This window comes from Tenrec ecaudatus, chromosome 2, assembly GCF_050624435.1.
Source record: "Tenrec ecaudatus isolate mTenEca1 chromosome 2, mTenEca1.hap1, whole genome shotgun sequence".
NCBI classification, from domain to species: Eukaryota; Metazoa; Chordata; class Mammalia; order Afrosoricida; family Tenrecidae; genus Tenrec; species Tenrec ecaudatus.
The window spans coordinates 61,540,959-61,563,779 of NC_134531.1; the positions used below are offsets into that span (position 1 = coordinate 61,540,959).

At 38.4% G+C, this 22,821-nt stretch overlaps 1 protein-coding gene across 1 annotated transcript in view; it reads left to right on the plus strand.

Moving 5' to 3' along the window:
- The window catches only part of CWC27 (CWC27 spliceosome associated cyclophilin), a 277,596-nt gene that overhangs the window by 13,264 nt on the left and 241,511 nt on the right, over nucleotides 1-22,821 (plus strand). Inside the window, exons 3-7 of the mRNA XM_075541081.1 lie at nucleotides 1,681-1,793; nucleotides 3,856-3,999; nucleotides 7,245-7,343; nucleotides 8,036-8,139; nucleotides 11,069-11,138. Of these exons, the coding sequence (XP_075397196.1) occupies nucleotides 1,681-1,793; nucleotides 3,856-3,999; nucleotides 7,245-7,343; nucleotides 8,036-8,139; nucleotides 11,069-11,138 (530 nt within the window). The remainder of the gene's footprint in view (nucleotides 1-1,680; nucleotides 1,794-3,855; nucleotides 4,000-7,244; nucleotides 7,344-8,035; nucleotides 8,140-11,068; nucleotides 11,139-22,821) is intronic.

Here is a 22,821-nt window from a genome sequence, read left to right on the forward strand (position 1 = left end):
CAACCATCCCTTCTCTGGCTCCAAACATTTTCATCACCCAAGGAAAACGCCATACCCATTAAGTAGTCATTCTCAGTCTTTTTATTTCTTAACCCTTGGCAACCCCTGTGGATTTAACTACCCTAAATATGTTGTATCTTTCACTTAATGTTTTTTAAGGCTCATCTATCTTGAACCATGTATCAGTACTTCATTTCTGCTTTTTTATGGCTCAGTAATATTTCATTTTATGGATAATAGCACATTTGGCATAGCCATTCATCCCATCATGGACATACAGTTTGCTTCCACATTTGGACTTTTTTTGTTGTTGTTATTGAATAGTGTTGCAGTGGACAATCATATATAAGTATTTGCCTAAATACCTGCTTTTAATTTGTTCGGGTACATGCTTAGAAATGGAATTGCTAGATTATATAACTTCCAAACTTTTTTGGCTTTAAGAGAAATGCTCCACACTTCCCCTGGCAATGAAAATCTGTTGTGCTATAGCCTGAGAGAAAGCTGTTGCAGCCCCTGCTGAGCGGTTCTGGCACCCCCTAGAGGTCGGTAGCCCCAACTTTGGGAAACATGAAATAGACCATTTTTCATTCCCTCAGTAATGTATGTCAGTTTTCCTATGAATTTACTTAGTGACTAATGATATTGATCATCTTTTCATGTGCATATTGGCTATAATTTCTACTTTTTAAAATACATTTTTTGATCTAGTGATGTTCTGATTTTTGTGTTTCCACTTCTACTAAATTCTTTGCTCTTATTTTGCCTCTTAAAGCGTCATGCTTTTACCATACCCAAATAACTTCGTTTTGCTCCCTGCAGTCTCCTGATGGTCTGGGTTTCAGGTAATTATTATAGGAGATTGTCTGTGACCTTCACTGTATATTTATAAATCCCATATTGTACACTTATGTATATATATTAGTTACTTTTTCAACCATTTAGCAAACAGTATCTAATTGAACGCAATTGTATATAGTTTTATTATTTATTAGGGTTATTTATTAGCTATGTCTTGAGCATGTGCAGATGTGCTAGATATATGAGGGAGGGCCAGTGAAAGCATTTTGCTCCTTGAATTCCAGCTCAACCTGCTTAGGGTTCTTCCAGATTAAACATATTTAAATATGTGTTTGTGATCAGTGGACGCCTCCAGGCAGGTTCTTTCAGGAATACACTTGTCTTATTCTTCTTAAAAACTTAACACCCAGCTCACTGCCATTGAGTCCATTCTGACTAATAGTCACCCTACAGAGCAGAGTAGACTGGACCTTGTGGGTTTCCGAGAACTACCCTATGCATCATAGAATGTTAAACCGTAACCTTTACCTCTACCCATCAGGTGCTGGTAGCACCCCCCATTTTTGATAGCCAAAAATGTTTCCAGATATTTCCTTGGGGGGAGGGGGGACAAAATTCTTCCTATCCTTCCAGTTGAGACAACTGATCTATAACCAAACTCGATACTTAATTTTGAAAACTGGATTCCAGAGTTTGAAAGCATTATGGAAATAAGTAAACACAATTCTGGCTTCTATAGAAGTAAATAATCTATTAAGGAAGAAAAGATTTGAGTTTGGAAATTGTTAAAATTCCGGAAAAAAATATCTTGTAACCCTGGTTGTATTAACTCTGATTACTACAAACATTAAACAATTATTTTTAAAAATTCTTTTTCAGCTTATTATGACAACACCATCTTTCATAGAGTAGTGCCTGGCTTTATAGTCCAAGGAGGAGACCCTACCGGCACAGGGACCGGCGGTGACTCTATCTATGGAGCCCCGTTTAAGGTGAGGCTGAATAATGCTTTATTTGCAATTAAACTTGGACTGCTTATCAAACATGACTGCATGCCACCGAAGAAAGAAAACAATTCCGAATACTGTACAAAAGCAGATTCCTGTCACATACGTCGGCTTATACAGAAATAAGAGCAGCGCCTTCCTCATCAGCATGAATTCAGGTGGACATAGAGGTGCTCACGAGGAAAAGGGTAGAAATGAGTATAAGATATACTTGCCCATGGCTGACTCTCTGATCTCTATGGATAGGAAGGTATGTTTTCCATATGCTAGCTTATTTTAAAACACTTTATTTAAATAAGGCATCTAGTTCATTTTAAATAAAAACACTAGCACAAAATGCATGCTGGGATAGGTGCAAGGAGAACAGAAGGAAAAGCCTTTAAAAGTCAGTCAAACATGTGTTATTCAAAAACATCTATGATTTCTTATCTCCCAACATGTGCTGTAGATGCTCGTGTGTAAGCTGAGTTTTTCAGCACAGTTTCAATGCAGTTTTTGTGGTAAAATTAGGTGCCTCAGCTGATAATTTGGGTTGGCTTATACTTGAGTATATATGGTATCTAAGAAGAAAAATGAGTTAATGTGAATAATGTGGTTAGAATAAGAAAGAGTTCAAGTAAAAGCTAAAAGCCACACTTTAATGAACTTGATGCCATGTTCTTTAAATGAAGAAGGCTTTGTGTTTATACTAATTGTGTATATACTAATTTGCGTCTAGCGTATCCTTTTATGTTTTCCTGGGTCATGGTGTGATTGGTAAGAAAGATATTTCACTTACCTGCTTTCGTTTCCAGATGATAATGGCCTTAGAAAATGTGGAATGGCTTTTAAAATCTCAGATGTCATAGTTGGTGACACTATTTTATATCCTTCTAGGGTGAGGTAGATCATGACTTCAGAGTGTTTGTCTAGTAGGAAGCATTCCTGGATTCTATCATTTGGTGTACCAGAGAGATCTCTTTGATGATTCCAACCCAATGGAATTTTTGCTTTAGTATTTTAGGATTATATAGTTATTTTGTAAAGTATTAAAATTAGGTCATTTCTAATTAAACATAATGTATTTCCAGACAGTTATGATTCTTTGAGTATAGATCTCTTCAGAATCATTTGCTAATGACAACTCCCTTTATGAAATGCACTGATGACAGAAGATTACTGTATTATATAGGTCAGTCCAGTTTCAGGAGTGGATAGAAATTCTGTTAACTAAAAGACTAGAGAATATGTTATATAGCCCTTTCATATCTAGAAAGCAAACGAAAGGCCAAACTAACAAAACCTATTGTTATTGGGTTGAATCTGAATTACAGCTGCTCTTCAGGGTTGAGTGGAACTGCCCCATAGAGTTTCCAAGGCTTACATCTTTAAGGAAGCAGAACGCTGCATCTTTCTCCCGTTGAGTGGTGAAGGCTTCAAACTGCCGACCTTTTGGCTAGAATTGAGCACTTAGCCACAGTGCACCTCGACTCCACCACAAGAAAACCCCCCTGGAAAGGTTACTCTGCTCTTTTGAAAGCTGGCAAATGGGAGCAGTGCTGGTTCAGAGAAGATGCCAATTGTGCGATGACGTAATATTGTCACAGTGGATTGCTGTAATTAAAATGCAATATAAATACAATTGTTTATGGAAATATAAATTGGAGGCAGGAAGGGGCAATAGTTCAAGATAACACAACAGTAAGTGGTTTTCTTGGAGAAATAATGGAAGTTTCTGAAACCTGAGATGACCTTGAGGGTTATGAAGAACAAAGAAATAATATGTAGAAAGCCATTCCCTCTTTTATGGGTAGGCAACTCTCCACAAAACAGGATCAATTAAAAATATTCATATAGAGAGTATATATAAAGACTAGTTAAATGGATTGGCACTGATGGGATTATGAATATTGAATTTGCTTACACGTGAAGAATAGCTAAAGAACAATATTTCAGTTTTTATGAATTTGCTCGGGACCTTGCCGATCAGATGAATAACTGATGAAATATGAACAGTGTTAGTGTAATGGAGATCATTCATGAAAGCTTTTCTTTTTTTATGCTTCAGGATGAATTTCACTCTCGGTTGCGTTTTAATCGGAGAGGACTGGTTGCCATGGCAAATGCTGGTCCTCATGATAATGGCAGCCAGTTTTTCTTTACACTGGGTCGAGCAGATGAACTTAACAATAAGCACACCATCTTTGGGAAGGTCAGTGTTTATTTACCTTCAACTGTGATTTGGTTTATTACCTTATTCTTGCTTTTATGATCTACACTTGATCACTATATCTTAAGGACTTCCTTCATAAAAATATACCCTAAAATATTTATCATTTTTCAAAGTGATAGAATAAAGTCATGAATTCTTTTAAATGTAAAGTGAAAATTGTGTTGATAATGAAAATTTTTACTGGAAATACATTGAATAAAAATCAGAAAGCAAACCAGTTGAGTTGATCCTGACTCAGTGAGTCTCATGAGTTTTACAGTAGGGAGTTTTCATCCTGTTCACATTTAATGCCCTATCAAGGAACGTTCCTTCTAGAATTTCAAACAACATTACTAAAAAGGGAGTCATTCTTCTCCCTTCCCCAAATAGTTTCATGTGTTTTAAGTATTTGCCATGTTACACTTGATCAGTGTATTAGCTCCCTCTGCTGGCTCAACAATAATTGTTTCCCTGTTGTCTAAGCAACTTGGATTTTGTGGTGATGGATGGGAAAAACATACGATTAGCCTAACTGGAAAATAGCTGCTTTTGAAAAAACTCTTCACAGTGAGTTACACTGATTGTCATAGGAGCAGTTATGACTCCTAAGCATCCTATTGGACTGGGTAGAACTACCCCTATACATTTTAGAGACTAACTATTTATGGGAACAGAAAGCCTTATCTTTCTCCTGGCAGTATTGCTGCTTACTACTTAATAACATGGGTTAAAAAATCCGCATTGGCACAATCTTCCTAGATACCCTACCATAGACAATCTGATGTTCATAGACATTTTCATATAATTAAAAAAAAGTACGTATATTATAAATTCGTGCCATTGGGTATCATTTTTTTAAATATTTAAAGATCATTTTATTGGGGTTCTTATAGCTCTTATAACAGTTCATACAATTATATCAAACTTGTTTGTACATATGTTGTCATCATTATTTTCTAAACATTTCTTTCTATTTGAGCCCTTGCCTCCTTCCACGTTGTAACCCCTTGATAAATTATAAATTATTGTTTTTTAATCGTTTTATTAGGGGCTCATACAACTCCTATCACAATCCACACATACATCAGTTGTGTAAAGCACATCTGTACATTTACTGCCCTTATCATTCTCAAAACATTTGCTCTCCACTTACGCCCCCAACATCAGGTCCTCATTTTTCCCCTCCCTCCCCGCTCTCCCTCCCTCATGGGCTCTTGATAATTTTTAAATTGTTTTTTTTGTCATGCCTTGTCCTGTCCGACGTCTCCCTTCACCCACTTTTCTGCTGTCCATCCCCCAGGGAGGAGGTCACATGTAGATCCTTATAATCGGTTCCCTCTTTCCAACCCCCTCTCCCTCTACTCTCCCAGTATCATCACTCACACCACTGGTCTAGGAGTGATCAACCGCCCTGATTCCCTGTGTTTCCATTTCCTATCTGTACCATTGTACATTTCTGGTCTAGCCAGACTTGCAAGGTAGAATTGGGATTATGATAGTGAGGGGAGGAAGCATTTAGGAACTAGAGGAGAGTTGTATTTTTCATCATTGCTTCATCGCACCTTGACTGGCTAGTCTCCTCCCCTGGACCTTATGTAATTGATACTATATAACCTGTACTTTCAAGACAAAATATAGCATTGTTGCTGCAAGTCAGAAGGGATGCCAATGTTGACTCTGTGTATTCGAGTCTCTGTTTTCGTATCTACAGAAGGAAGAGGATGATGGTGTTAAGTTAATTTATGCTGCTTGAGAGGATTGAACGAGATGAAGTCTGCAAAGCCCTTACTATACTATAATTTTTATTTGCTTTTTCTGTCCTCTTCTAAAGTCTAAATTTTTTTAATGATATTTGAAGACAGAATTTTCACTCAGTAAATTTTTATTTTTAATAAAAACCCAAACCAAAATTCAGTGCCATCAAATCGATGACAACTCATAGTGACCCTGTGGGACCCTGAGTTTCCGAGACTGTAACTGTTATGGGAGTAGAAAACCTTGTCTTTCTTCTCTGAAGGAGCTGGTAGTTTCAAACCGCTGGCCATTCAGATCACAGCCCAACTTGTGACCACTATACCACCAGGGCTCCTTTTGAAATAAAAGCTCCTATGAAATAGATGTTGGACATTTCCTAAAGTTCATCGAATGCTTGAGTTCAGCTATACTTTTTCTCCCTTAACAGGAAATTGCTTTCTTTGTATTATTAAAGGCATATACCGGAACTCTTTGGGAAAAAAAATCATTTTATTGGGGGCTCTTGCAGGTCTTATAAACTTCCATACATCTTGCAGCTCTTATAAGATCAATTGTATCAAGCATATTTGTAGATATGTTGCCATCATCATTTCCAAAACATTTTCTACTTGAGCCTTTGGTATAGGCTCCTCTTTTTATCCCTCCCTCCCCATCCTTCTACTCTCGTGAATACTTGATCAATTATATGTTGTTAGTATTATTTCATATCTTACATTGTCCATTGTCTCCCTTCACCCACATTTCTGCTCTTCATCCCCTTAGGGGTGGGGGGTGCTATCTATCCAACTTTGTGATGGGTTTCCCTTTTCCCCTTCCCATTCACTGACAATTCCCCTTATGATATTGCTACTCCCACTACTGTTCCTGAGGGGTTTATATGTTCTGAATTCCATGTATCGAGAACTCTAATCTGTATCAGTGTGTGTTCTCCGGTCTAGCCAGATTTGTAAAGTAGAACTGGGTCATGGTAATCGGGAGAAGAAGCATTCAGGAATTAGAGGAATGATTGTGTTTCATTGGTGCTATACCGCACCTTAGTTGAATCATCTCTTCCTCATTCCCCTTCTGTGGGAGCATATCCAATGGTCTGTCTATACATGGGCTTTGGGTCTCCACTCCAAACTCCCTTGTTTACATCAGTAAAGTTATTTGTTTTGGATTCTTTGACACCTGATAACCTGATCCTGTCAATACCTCGTGATCACACAGGCTGGTGTGTTTTCCATGTGGACTTATTTGCTTCTCTGCTAGATGGTTGCTTGTTTAACTTCAAGTCTTTAAGACCCCAGATGCTATAGCTTTTAAAAGCTGGGCACCATCTGCTCTCTTCACCACATTTGCTTATGCACCCATTTCATTCTTCATTGATCATGAAAAGAAATATACACTTATAGAATGAGTATATTCTTTAGTTATTCGATATTAACATTTTTTTCTTAATTAAAAAAATGAATGCAATACTATTTGCTATGTTTTTTCTCTTGTAATAGGTGACAGGGGATACAGTATATAACATGCTGAGATTGACAGAAGTGGACATTGATGATGAAGAAAGACCACGTAATCCACACAAAATAAAAAGTTCTGAGGTAGGAGCATTATAATTGTGAAATGTAGCACTTAAAGGGTTACGTAAGGCAGATCATTATTGTGAAGGACTTCAAAAAATTTGTGGAAAATTTCACTATCTTTCAATTGCAATTTTTCCATGAACTTTTTGAAGTCCTTTTGGGTTTTTAAAGTATTGAGTTAGAGGCTTTATTTATACAAATCAACAGTATAACTTACAGTTTGTCTTTGTAATTTATTTAGACACTTCTGTGTAGGTGTTTTATTTTTTTTAAGAGTAGTGAAGTTAAAGGTGAACCTTGAGCTGATAACCCAAATGAACAAGAGTGGAACACGAGAAGCATTAGGTTTCTATAGCCTAGACGACTAGGGAGAGCTAATGACAGTAAACCTTCCTTGAGGAGCACAGGTCTTTGAGAGCATGTGATCTGTAGCCAAAACTCCAGAATTTCTTCCTCTTACTGTGTATCATTTAATTTTTCTTGAATATCTTCTCCTTTTATAAAATGGGATAAAATCTTTCTTACTTAGTGCCACATAAGGTTAATGAGCAAATCCAATGAGGGTTTGTAAGTAAAATACTTTATGCAATAAATTTATATATTACACGAACAATGGTTATGTAGGGGAAATGTATACCCTAATATCATGAAGGTTTTCATGAAATTTTAAAAATGGAACAATAATATTTTTAAAACATTTCTATTTTTAGGTTTTATTTAATCCTTTTGATGACATCATTCCAAGGGAAATCAAAAGACCGAAGAAAGAGAAGCCAGAGGAAGAAGTAAAGAAATTAAAACCCAAAGGCACAAAGTAATCAGAGTTGAAAGACTTTGCTTCAGCCTCAAAAGCAACACTAACTCATTTCGTTCACTTTATTTCCATACGTTCCCATCGTTTACCAGTGAGGGAAGCCAGTTAGAACCAACAGAATATGAATTGAGCACTTCTAAATGAGCACTTTTTGAACTCAAGCTAAAAGTATTGTCTCTGAAGTCCTTATGAAATCGTGTTAAGTATGAATTTTATAACCTCAGTATCCAATATTTATATAGCTGGGTTATTAAAAATCCTTTTTGTTTGTTTTGAAATTAGTGTATGATCAGTATGAAGAACATGGACAGTAGGATCCAGAGGAAATTTTTAATAGCTGAATATCATATCATTTGTTTTATATAATCGAGATACTTTTTCTTTTTTTTAAAAAAATAATTTATTGGGGCTCATACAATTCTTATCACAGTTCATACATATACATACATCAATTGTATAAAGCACATCTGTACAGTCTCTGCCCTAATCATTTTTTTCTCCTCTTTTCTTTTTTTACATTTTATTAGGGACTCATACAACTCTTATCACCATCCATACATATACATACATCAATTGTATAAAGCACATCCATACATTCCCTGCCCCAATCATTCTCAAGGCATTTGCTCTCCACTTAAGCCCCTTGCATCAGGTCCTCTTTTTTTTTTTCTCTTCCCTCCCCTTTCCCCACCTCCCTCATGTGCCCTTGGTAATTTATACCTCGTTATTTTGTCATATCTTGCCCTATCCGGAGTCTCCCTTCCCCCCTTCTCTGCTGTCCCTCTCCCAGGGAAGAGGTCACATGTGGATCCTTGTAATCAGTTCCCCCTTTCTAACCCACTCACCCTCCACTCTCCCAGCATCGTCCCTCACACCCCTGGTCCTGAAGGTATCATCCGCCCTGGATTCCCTGTGCCTCCAGCTTTCATATGCACCAGTGTACAACCTCTGCCCTATCCAGTCCTGCAAGGTAGAATTCGGATCATGGTAGTTGGGGGGAGGAAGCATCCAGGATCTGGGGGTAAGCTGTGTTCTTGATCGGTACTACCTTGCACCCTGACTGACCCATCTCCTCTCCTAAACGCCTCTATGAGGGGATCGAGATACTTTTCATCACCCTTTTGTTGCTTTTAAGAAGCCTAGATGGTGCTGTGGGTCAGGTGTGAGGTCGCAAAGGCAAAGTTGCTGGTCCGCACATCAGCTGTGCCCTGAGGGAAAGCCGTCTGCCTCTGCAAAGGGTCCCCCTTTCCGAAACCCTGTTCAGCTGACTGAGTGCTCGCTGACTTGATAGCAGGATTTGCTTTCATTTCTATTAAAAAGTCCCTTATTATAATTGTACTCATATATAAAGTGTTTCTGTATTTTATCTCCTAAAGAGAGCTTCTTAAAAGTAGAAATTTGAAAAATAAGTTTCAATATTTCATAGACAATGTCCTTCCATAGTTTTTTCTGTTAAAATGGTAGTACTAAGTTCAATTTCAGTGTACTCTTTGACTGAATTACAGTATCCACGTTCAGGATTTTATTGTACTTACAAAATCCTGAGATTTCGAGATGTAATCCTACCTAACCCAGTTAATGAGAGGCAAAGTTGATGATCTTTCTGAGGTTTAGTTTCCTCGTTTTGTTATATGGAGATTATAGTAAGTTTAACCCCAGGTTTTTATGAGTATTAAATGAGAATTGGCTTATGGAAGTCCTTACTAGAGTTGATATTCAATGCATATTAGTTTTTACCTTGACATCCTATTTAAAAAGGAAGTTGCTATTATAAAGAATATGAAATAAATAAATGAATAAATGAAGTTGCTGTTATAAAGTATCAGGCATGCGATAGATGTTTTAATAAGCATTTTCTGGCTTATGGCAAAATAATTTCTTATATAATTCTATATTTGATTCATTCTTTGATTGATTTGAATTCATTTATCTCTTAGTGAAAGGTCACTGTCATTATAGTCAGATATAATATTTCACTATGATTTATCTTGGCAAGCAGTTAAAAAAGTATTTTTAACATTTACAGCAAATACAGGGAGATGTAGTGGTTGTTGATTACATCTAAGAAACTCAGTGCGGTCAGGTCGATGGTGACTTGCTGTGACTACAGGACAGAGTAGAACTGTCAGAGGATTTCTAAGGCTGTTGGTCTCTTCAGAGCAGTCTAACATACAGTTGCCCCGTGGAGGCCTGGTGGGTGTTTGGAGAATCGCTCAGTGCTGTAAGCACTATGCCAGCAGAGCTTCCTTCTTCCTGGCAATTAGCTTTAAAGCACCCCTTGATGACTAACTTTCCTATTTTCTCAGTGCTTCCCAGATAATGTCAATATTGCCCTTTATTCGATGTGAGATTTTCTGCTGTATTCTGAAGGATCAAAAGAGACAAACTCTATTTTTCCTTTCCAAGGACTTTTTAGTTAAGTTTATTGCTTAAATTATTTTTTAGTGTGACAATTATATATATATATATATATAGTTTTTAAATACTAGGACACATTCTAGCAGATCTTAGTATGATTACTTTGCATTTATAGTACCCTTTAAACTATAAATTTATTAGTTTTCTAGGAACCTCCAATTTGCTCCTGATTTCATAAATGTAAACAATATTAAAAGTTGGCCTATTTCTGTCATTGTTCACCGAGGACTTTTAATGGTAGTGCTCAGGATGAATCACTGGTCCTTTGCCTAGCAAATGTGATATATCTGTGGTCTAAGATCACAGCCTTAAATTTTATATGATACTGAAAAGGTCAATCCTTTGTATGTTTCTGCTGAATATTTGATAAACTATCTTTTGTTACTTAGAATGATTTTATTTGTCTTTTATTATAAGTAGAGTGTCTTTGTCCTCTTCGATTTCTTTGAAGATGAGATTGATCAATTTAACTTTTCATATATTTTTTAATATCTTCTTTTTTTATCACAAGAAATTTTAGTTTACTTTCCTTTGGAGAGGAAGCCGAGGAAGAAGAGGAGGAAGTAAATCGAGTTAGTCAGGTAAAACTCTGAATTTGCCTGTTATTCTGAATTATGAAAGGAAGTAGAGTATATGTTAATCATATTTATACTTCCTACTATACGTAATACAGAATGTTGTACATGGTACAATACTCAGTAAGCGTTTATTGAGTTGCAGTTGGTGGGTTTCAACTGCTGACCTTGCTGGTAACAGCCCAGGGTGTAAACACTACACCTGACCAAAACTAGAATTAACGTTGACTTAAACGCATATTACTATGCTTACTTCCATCCACGTGCTTCATTTATTAGTGAACATGGTTTTGATAGTCTAGTGTTCATGTAATAATGAACATTCTACAGGTATTTTCTGCATTAAAACTTAATTAAAAGATAGTTATGAAAAGAGATATTTGGATCATAATTTCTTTTCCTCTCTGTAGATCATTGAGAGATCTATTTCCTACCATGTATTCAATTACCACTTACACAGTAAAATTGAATAAGGCCAAATATTTTGTCAGGATATTATCTCTTGTTATGAGTTACCTTTTGTAAACATCTGTGCTTTAGATGTTAAAAGTAAACTCAGCCTTATATGAAAACCTGCTTCCACTGTGTCTTATCAGTATCTCCAATCAATCTGCCAACTCAGTATCTTGGGAGTCATCTTTTGTTTTTTGTCTTTCACCAACCACATACATTTACTTTCAAATTTGCCTTTCTGCCCCCTATTATGTGTGCAATAGTTTGAGTTAAAGCTGATTGGAGAAGAAGTTATAGAACAAGGGATATCATTACTGATGTCAGATGGATCTTGGCTGAAAGCACAAGATACCAGAAAGATGTTTACTTGTATTTGATTATGCAAAGGCATCTGTATTAGTCTAGGTACTTTAGAGAAACAAATCCACAGAAACTCATGTATAAGAGAGAGTTTTTATAAAGGTTAAGTGCGCATCAAGAAAACATCCCAACCCAGTTCTGCCCAAGCCCACAATTCCAACATTAACCCATTAACCCATACATCCAACACCATTCCCAAAGTCCTCCTCCATCTCACAAAACACACACAATGATGCCAACTGCAGGAGGAAAGCTGAGTTAGTGAACGTGTAAGCATCTCAGCACTGGCAGGGGTCTCCACATGGCTGCTCCAGCTCTCAGGGCTGCATTGGGGTAGGTCCATGTGGCTTCTCCTCTGGGATGTCTTGCAGGAAGTGAGCCTGGCAAGCTAAAGCAGGGAACTGCTAAGGCAGCTGCACCCTGGTCCGACCATCACAGAGCAAGAGACCTTAGAACTCGAAAGGCGAGGCTCACCAAGCCATTTATCCCTCTGCCCTTCAATTAACCCCACATGTGTTTATTGGCCAGGTTGGCACGGTAAACTAACTCAGCACCCGATTGTGTGGCCCATAACTAATTCTGGAAAACATTGCAAAGAATGAGAATTGCAGAACCCTTAATTCTATTTGTGTGGAGCCTGTATATGGATCACCAGGCAATCTAAGAGACCAGGAGATACTGCATGGTTTAACATTACTGAAGGCACGCATCAGGGTTCTATCCTTTCCTCATACCTGTTCAGTCTGTGTCTTGAGCACACAATCTGAGAATCTGGACTGGGTAAAGAAAGCATCATCAGACCTAGAGGAAGACTCTTTAACATCCTGCTAGATGTAGATGACACAATGGTGCTTGCTGAAAGTGAAGATTTGGAGGGCTTTTTAATGAAGATCAAAGGTTGCAGCTGTCAGTTTTGAAAACCCTACATAAAATTCATGATATATGGAAAAGAGATTCAAGTTATCAAAGGTATAATTTTATTTCAAGGCACAGAATTTGGAAATTGTTATTGTTATTAGGTGCCATCGAGTTACCTCTGTCCCATAGTGACCCCATGCACAACAGAGTGAAACGCAGCACAGTGCTGCGCCATCCTACAATTCTTCTGTGCCTGAGCCCATTGATGCAGCCTCTGTGTCAGTCTTTCTCCAGGGATTAGTCTCTCCTGCTAATATGTCCAAAGTATATAAGATGAAGTCTTTACATCCTTGCCTCTAAGGAACGCTCTGGGCTTACTTCTTCCAATACTGATTGGTCTGTCCTCTTGGCAGTCCATGGTACTTTCAGTGTTCTTCTCCAGCACCACAGTTCAATTGTATCAGTTCTACTGTGGTCTTCCTTATTCAGTGTCCAGTGTTCACATGCATCTGATGCAGTGGAGAATACCTTGGTTTGGATCAGGTACACTTTAGTCCTCACGGAAACATCTTTGCTCTTCAGTACTCGAGAGGGTCCTTGGGTAGCAGATTTACCAACTGAACGAGTGTTTTGAGCTCTTGACTGCTTTTCCATGAACACTGATTGTGGATCCCAGCAAGACAAAATCCTTGCCAATTTCAATATTTTCTCCTCTTATTATGATGTTACCTATTGGTCCAGTTAGGAGGATTTTGGTCTTCTTTACATTGAGTCATAATCCCTACTGAAGGCTGCAATCCTTGCTCTTCGTAAGCAAGTGCCTCGAGTCTTAAGTGCTTTCAGCAAGGTTGTGTCATCTACCTAACACAGGTTCTTAATAAAGCTTTCTGCAGCCCTGAACCCACGTTCTTCATATAACCCAGATTCTCTGATTATTTGTTCAACATGCAGATTGAATAAATATGTGAGAAGGGTCAACTCTGACACAAACCTTTCATGACTTCAAGCCATGTTGTATCCCTTGTTCTGTTTACACAACTGCCTCTTGAGCCATCTAAAAATTCCTCAGGAACATGATGAAGTGTTTCAGAATTCCCATTCTTCCCAAGCCTATCCATAGTTTTTTATGGTCCACACAGTCGACTGACTTTGCATATTACATAGTCAATTAAACACAAGTAAACATTTTTTTGGTATTCTTTGCTTTTATTCAAGGTCGATCTGACATCAGCAATGATAGCCTTGTCCCTTGTCCTCTTCTGAATCCAGCCTGTCCTTATGGCAGCTTCCTGTCAGTACACTGCTGCAACTGTTGTTGGATGATCTTCAAGAAAATTTTCCTTGCATGTGTTATCAATGATACTGTTGTGTAACTTGAACCTTCTGTTGGGTCACTGTTAATTGGAATGGGTACAGGCATGGATCTCCTCCAGTTAGTTGGCCAAGTAGCTGCCTTCCAAGTTCTGGGATAGACGAGTGAGTGTTTTCAGTGCTTCATCAGCCTGTTGAAACCTGTCAGTGAGTATTCCATCCATTGTGGGAGCCTTGCTTGAATGGCTTCCTTCTGCACTATTTGTTCTTCATAATCTGCTAGGGAGGATCGTGAGACTTTATTTCACCTACATGGATATGTTATCAGTAGAGACCAGTCCCTGAAGAAGGACTTCATGCTTGGTAAAGTACAGGGTAAACACAAAAGAGGAAAACCCTCAACAAGCTGTTTTGACATAGTGGTTGAATGCAACAATGGGCCCAACATAGCAATGGTTTTGAGGATGGAGTTGGACCCGGCACTGCTATGTTTTGTTGTAAACAGCAATGCTATGAGTTGGAGCTGACTTACGGGTTACCTAACAACATAACAGTCATTCACTATAGATGTTCTTTCTAATTTGTAGATGAAAATGTCAAGTTGCTGTTAAAATAATTTAATTAGGAGTTGGTGGAATAAAAGGTTTGGATGTAGGTGTTGATCGTTTAGTCTCCACTATGATGGTGAATGCTGTAGAAAGCGCTCCTTTCAGGCTCAGGCCGTCGACTAGAAGACGGTGAGGAACTTCACTGGTAACCGTGCCCGATGCCAGTCTGCCCGAGGGTGGAGACAGCAGGGGAGAAGCCTCAGAGCAAGGGCGGAAGAAGAGTGTTTTTCCTGGCAAGCTTTTTGTGGAAATTAAAATTTCTTCTGACCTAAGCAATTTGTTCACATTTTCTCTGAGATTTACTTAACTAGGAAATTAGTTTGAATTTTTTTCTGTTTGTAGCAACAGCATGTGTTAAATATTCAAAGCTTATCTTCCTTCTGCTGCTTTCTGTTGCACAGAGTAGAAAAAATATTTATTTAAGATGTGTTGTGAAGTTGGTACTCCCTGAGCCATTCGTGTTTGCTGTAAGATTAAAAAATATGATGGGTAAGATACTATCGCCAGCTTGTCCTTTACTTTCTCTCTCAAACCTGAGAAGCACTTCAAATAGTAGAGAGATGTCGTAAGATCAGTCCTTTTCCCAAGGGAATTGAAACCCACTCCTCATTAGAGGCACGGTATTGCATGTCTTATTTTCTTATCTAACTCTTTAATGGGGAGGGATTCTGAGTGACAATATTATCATCAAATGTTTGACTCTGACTCTCAGGTTTATATCTTTAACTTAGTTTACTCTTTAATCGCCAGCTGCTTACAGGGCATCTGTTTGAATATCTTATAAGTTACATAACCCTGGCCAAATCTTAACTCTTTTATCTATTTATTTTTCTCCAAACTGTTCTCTGATCTGTGGTTTCTTTTCCCTGGTCCTGGCATCCTCCAAATCAGGATATTTCATTTTATTCTAACTTTTTGCATACTTTTTTCTGCACCACCAATTAGTTGCTACACTCTGGCACGTCTACATCTACATCTCCAATCTATTCTTTCTTTTCATTTTAATTTGCTACAGCTTTTGTTCAGGTCCCTATTATCCGCAGCCTGAACTACTGCACTGGTTTGCTCTTCCTTCTTCCTTTTCTTCTCTTCTTATAATCGTGACTGCCAGAGGAATTTCCTTGAAGCTTAGTTAAGATGTTACCACTGTTCTTCATTGACTTTGAAAAATCAGCCAGTTCCTTGAGCTCTTATTTTAAGTCTCGTCTTTCATGACTTCCTCTTTACCTGCTCTGTCCTTTAGCTGTAGCTCACTGCCGGCGAGTCAGTTCTAACTCACTGTGATCCAATAAGACAGCAGAAGTGTCCTCATGGGTTTCTGAGATTGGAATTGCTTGCCTAAGTAGAATGCTTCATCTTGCTCCCATGGAGCGACTGGTGGTTTTGAACCACTGACTTCGCAGTTGATAACTCAATGTGTAAACCACTACGCCACAGGGTTCCTAGTGTTTCTTGAAATTTCTTCATCGTAGAAATCACTTAAGGTACTTTTGGAGATGAAGGTTCCTTGGCTCCATCCCGGTCCTAAGGAACAGACTCTGGAAAGGAGCAACCTGGGCAGCTGTGCTCTCAGTGAGTGTCCTTTAGATTCTTATCAGAGAAACGTCGCAAACACTGCGTTTACCAAACTGACATATGAGCTGTAATAGCCTTTTGTCATATTTGCCTTTTTCTGTGACTTTGTTCTACCACACAACCCCTAACTCCCCATTTTCCCCCCGTCGGGATTGCCTTTCCCTAACTCTGGGTGGCCAAACCCAAACTCCAGTCATCGAGTGTCTTCTACTCAATGGGGACCCCATCGGACAGAGGAAAACCGCCGTGGAGTGTCTCTGCGCCTCTCAACATTCTACTGAAACCGACTGTCCCGAGCCACTGGTGGACTTGAATTGCTGACCTTATGTTTTGTAACCCGCACTTAATCCACACTGCTGATAGAGCTTCTTCCGGAAGTCAGGGTCATTTTTAGTTTTCAACACTCAAAGTGTCATTTTTCTTAGTGTACTTTCCAATTTTCTTTAATGAAGCTTTCTTTTTCTGACTTATCCTTTACCTTTCTTATGATTCTTTTGACTTTCGTTTTCATAGTTTACACTCCTTAAACATTGTAAACATTATTCCCTGTCACATTGTGTGGACTCCTGGATTGTGGCTTCATTGAAGTAGTGTCTGTGTTGTCTTTGAGGGGAATATTTTTTTATCTTTGATTCATCAGTAAGTGCTGTACTGTCAGTTTGCTGTACTGCGTGGCTTGTGTGTTGCTGTGATGCTGGAAGCAGTGTCACTGATAGTTCAAATGCCAGCAGGGTCACGCTGCACTGAATGCATTAGCCAAGAACAAGGCTCCAGGAATTGAGGGGATGGCCATATAATGTTTCAGAAAGTTGAAGAAGGACTGGAAGAACCAGGACATTTGGAAAACGGCCACCTGGCCAACTGACTGGAAGAGACCCATATGTGTGCCCATTCCAAAGAAAGGTGACCCAACAGAATTCTCAAACTACAGAATAATATCATTGATATTATACACAAATAAAATTTTACTTAAGATCATCCAACACTGGTTACAGCAGCACACGGACAGGGAACTGCCAGAAGTTCTGGCTGGATTCAGAAGGGGACCTGGAACAAGAGATACCATTGCTGAGGTCAGATAGATTTTGGTTCAAAGTAGAGAATACCAGAAAAATTTTTCCTTGTGTTTCATTGATTATGAACCATAATAATCTGTGGATCACCTTGAGAAGAATTGGGATTCGGAAACATTTCATTGTGTTCCTGGGGAACTTGTGCGTGGATCAAGAGGCAGTTGTGCTATCAGAACAAGGGCATGCTGCCTGGTTTAAAATCAGGAAAGGTGTGCCTCAGGGTTGTTTCCTCTACCATATTTTTTCAATCTATATGCTGAGCAAATCATCAGAGAAGCAGGATTATCGGAAGAAGACTGTGACACTAGGATTAGAGGAAGGCTTATTACATAACTTGCATTATGTACATGATTCACCTCCCGTGCTGAAAGTGAGGAAGTTGTTGGTGAAGAACAAAGATGTAGTCTTTTGTGTGGATTCCACCTCAATGGAAGGAAGACCGAATCCTCACACCTGGCGCAACATCAGGATAAATGGAGAAAAGGTTGACGTTATCAAGGATTTTGGTCTTACTTGGATCCATAATTATGGAAGCAACAGTCAAGAGATCAAAAACAGATTGCATTGGATAAATCTGCTTGCACAAAGATCTCTTTAGAGTATTGAAGAGCAAGGATTTTTTTTTTTTGAGGACTAAGGCACACCTGACCCAAGTATTCTTCATTGCATCATATGCACATGAAAGTTGGACATTGAAGAAGGAAGACCGTAGAAGAATAGACGCCTTTGAATTGTGGTGCTGGCGAAGAATGTTGAAAGTACCACGGACTGCTACAAGGACAAACGGATCTGATTGGAGCGTGAAAGGCTAGCAAGCTCCTGCGGGACAAGTATGGCAAGACTTAATCTTACGTACATTGGACATGTTTTCAGGAGATACCAGTCCCTGGAGAATGACATTATGTTTGGTAAAGTGGAGGGGCAGTGGACAAGAGGAAGGCTCTGGACCAGATAGATTGACACAGTGGCTGCATTGGTGGAGTCAGGCATAGGAGCAATTGTGAGGACGGTCCTGGACTGTGCAGTGTTTCATTCTGTTGTACATAGGGTTGCTGTGGGTTGGAGCTAACTCGATGGCATCTAACAACAGCAACAACAGTAAGTGCTTCAAGTTCTCTTCATTTACAGCAAACAAAGTTGTATCATCTGCATTTTACTGTTTTTTTAAATTATAAATCTTCCTGTTAAACCATGAGTAAGTATGGTAAAAAGATAGAACCTTGAGTGACACCTTTCCCATGAGCACAATAGACTGTTACAGAATTTTGCAGTGTCATCCATAGTTTGCTATAATCCACACCGTTGAATGCCTTTACATAGCGTATAAAACACAAGTAAACATCTTTCTGGTCTATATTTTTCCAAGCTATGATTCTTCTGATGTCAGCAACAGTCTCCCTTGTTCTCAGTCCTCTTCTGAATCTGTTTGAGACCGCTCTCTGTTGCTATACTGCGGCAATCATTATTTGGTTATCTTCAGCAAAATTTAACGTGCCAGGGATATTAATTATATTGTTTAATAATTTCCATATTCTGTTGGGTCACTTTTCTTTGAAATGAGCACAAATATGGATCTTTAGCTGTCTTCCAAACTATTTGTCATAGAACAGTGAGTGCTCTATTAGTTTGATGGATCATTTCAATTGATATTCCATCAGTTCTTGGAGCTGTATTTTTCTCTAGTGTGTTCAGTGCAGCTTAGACTTCTTCCTTCATTACCAGTGGTTCTTTGTCATTTGCTAATTCCTGAAACGGTTGAACATTGGCCATTTGGATTTGGTACAGTGACTCAAAATATATTCCTTCCATCTTTTCGTGCTTCTTCAATTTTGCGAAATTCAATATTGTGTTTTCCATTCCCGTTCTTTTCACATTTCATTGTAAGACGCCTGACTGAGCTACCCGTTGAATGATTCTATCCAGATCTTCTACTTTGTTATTTCTTCCATGTGCTTTAGCCACTCCACAAGTTTCAGAGTCTTCTGATACCGCTTTGGTCTTTTCTTAATTTTTTGCTTTCTTCACCTACGAGAGTCTTGATAGTATCTTACATCTCCTTAGGTCTTGTGTCTCTAGTGTTCATTGTATCAAATCTGTTCTTGAGATAGTCTTTATATTTGGGTGGGTTGCCATTTTGCTCTGATGGACTTGCTTGAATTTTCCTCAGCTTCAACTTGGATTTGCATATGAGATGTTGATGTTTTGTTCCACAGTTGGCCCCTGGCCTTGTATTGGCTAATAATATTGAGCTTCTCCATAGTCTCTGTTAATGATGTAGTCAATTTAATTCCTATGTACCGGTATTTCATCTAATGAGGTCCATGAATTTTATCCATCATTTATGTTGTTGAAAGAGTTATTTGCAATCAAGCAGTTGTTGTTCTTTCAAAATTCTGCCTTGTGATCTTTTGCTTTCTTTCTACCACTAAGGCCATAATATCCCAACTATTGTCCCTTCCTCTTTGTTTCTCATTTGCACATTCTAGTTGCCAGTATTGATCAATGTATCTTGATGGAACATTTGGTAAATATCAGATTCTGGAAGTTGATAGAATTCTTTAATTTCTTCATCATTACCTTTAGTCATTGGTACACAATTTTGAATAATTGTCATAGTAACTAGATTTCCTTGTATGCATGTGGATATTATCCTATCACAGATATAGGTACACTTCAAGAAAGGTCTTGAAATGTTCTTTTTGACAATCAATGTGACACAAAACCTCTTGAATTTTTATTTACATCACAGTAAACTGTATGATTGCCTGATTCAAAATGACTCATTCAGTCTGTTTCAGTTATTACCCAGGATAATCCTTCTTGTGCCATTTATTTCATGTTTGACAACTTTCAATATTCGTAGAATCATACTGAGTACATTCCATGTTCTCATGATTCCACCTGTTTCTATTTTGAGTTATATCCATTCTATAGATGAAGACTGTAAAAGCATTGAACTGTCCCTATAATTGCCGTCATATTTATTTTGAGGGGGCTGCTCTTTCCCAGTTACATTTTGAGTTCCTTTCTATCTGAATGGCTCATCTTTTGGTGATATATCAGACAGTCTTTGCTGCTATTCATAAGGTTTTCAATTGGTAATCCCTCAGAAGTGTACTGCGCATCTCCTCTTCCTAGTATGTTCTTAGTTTAGAAGGTCCACTGAAACCTGTCCACCATGGGAGACCCTGCTGGCATTTAAAATAGTAGTGGCATTGCTTTCACATCAACATGGAAGCCACTACAATATGGCAAATGGACAGGCAAGTGTTGAAGAGCATCATACAGTCTCTAATATGATTATGCTGAACCAGTCTCCCAATAAATTTATTATTAGTGGGAAACTTTCTCGCCACCCAGCTTTCAGTATAGGATCCATAAGCTCAGTGCTATTCACATGTTGCCCTTCCTGAGACCTTCCATAGGGTCCTGGAAAGCATGAGCAGACTTGGAGAACATGGGTGGAGGAAAGGATCATTTTACATCGTGGTACAGGTGCAGTGAATTATTTAATGTGGTTTTTCTGGCCGAGGTCTCTAATTCCCACCTAAAGATCTTTCCAGCTTGGGTCTGGTAAGAAGGTGGGGAGATACTGATAGAATTCACCCATGAGTACTTGTGAACAAGATTCCTTGGAGTGTCATCCTGATGTGTTTAAAATGAGACCTCTGAGAAAGAGGATGGGGGAATCTCATTACCAGCATAGAGCCAGGAGAGGAGCATGTCCCCTGGATTCAAGATTCCTGTGCAGTGAACCTCCTGGATCCAGATGACTGTTCTATCATTAGAGGAGCAGCACCAGCAGAACCAGAATCTTGAGCATGGGACAGAGTGATGACAGATTTCTCTACCCACAGAGCAAAGTAAGGGTATTTCTGTGCAGTAGGCTGACCTGTAGAATGGGATTTTATTGGGAAAGTTGGGCTTGCTGACCCTTGGAAATGGAGCTGAGGGCCTTTGGGCTGGGGCTCACTGGAGTGGGGTGCCTCTGAGCACTTAATTCAGGGAGCTGGATTTGCTGACCTTTGGAGCCTTTTGGGTGAGGCTTCCAGCAGACTGGTGTGCCCCTTTGGGTATTTAGGAGCAGACCTGAAAGAACTTTGTAACCTATCCTGATAAATAACTGCCCCGAGCATTTCTCACAGGCATAACTACTTGTTGACTTCCTTAATAAATCCTTTAGTCATGAATTTTGTCTGTGAATGTGTATAGCCCATTGCAATGATTATTGGAATCCAGAGCAACGAAGTAGATAGGTTTGGAATATTAGACACTACAGACGTAAAATAGAGACTGCTGATTAAGTCAGCACCGATGGCACACCAACAACCCATTTTCAAGTACAGATCAGTCTTGCCATGCTACGTAGATTTTCCAAATATTGCTATAGACAAGTTAGCTCTTCTGTCTCCTTTATTTAATACAGTGGACTAGCTTGAGAAAAATAGAATGACAACCAGAATCTTTGAAATTTTTTGATAGGAGAAAGGAAATTATCTTGAAGAGAAAGATTTTCTCATGGTACTAATTCTACATAGAATTCATGTATTGGAGTATATATTTGTATAATTTGCTTCTGAACATCTCAAAATGTAAGCACCCTTAAAATACCCTTTTTCCTGTTGATAAAGCGAAATTTTGATAAGGAAAGGGAAGTCTGATTAATAGAAAAAAATATATGTGTGTGTACCAATTATATCTTTATTTAACATATTATTTTATGTACATTTAATATAAATTAAATATGTATTTGCATCTCACCTTAATATTTTAAGCTGTTTTCTATGTGCAATGAAATATATACATATTATTTAATTCAGCATATTAAATATATATGTAGAAACTATTTAAATTAACCAAAATCTTTTTATATGTATTGGAAGCATCTTTTACAATGGCCAAAAGTTATGTGTAGCTTCTGTAGTGCCATGATCTAACTGATCACAAGTTAATAATTGTTATAATCTGGGATTGAAACTGCTTTATGTGACAAGAGAAATGAGATAGAGTGGTCTCTGGCTTTTGGATTATCAGTGTGTGATTACAGACACCCCTTCAGTCCACTCATTATTCATGACAAGGCGCCTCTCCCGCGGGGGTTAGCATTCCTTCATTATTTAGTTCAGTATCTTTCCTCCCTGATAAAATCTCAGGGTTTTATAGCACAGAGGGATCTAGTCAAATTTCCTTTCTTTATAGATGAGGAAACTAAGACTCTGATTAAATGACTTACCATACTGACCCCATTTCCCTTTTGATAGGATTTCATGGTAGAGGGGTGCCATAATAATCTTACCTTGATTTCAGGAAAGCACATTGTCAGAGTCTCTCATAGTATTCTTAGGGACAGTGTTGTACAATATGCTCTGGGATGCAGTATAATCAGATGCATTTCTAGCCATTGTACATTTCTGCCCAGAGTTGCCCACTGCACCTGATAATTTGAACTAG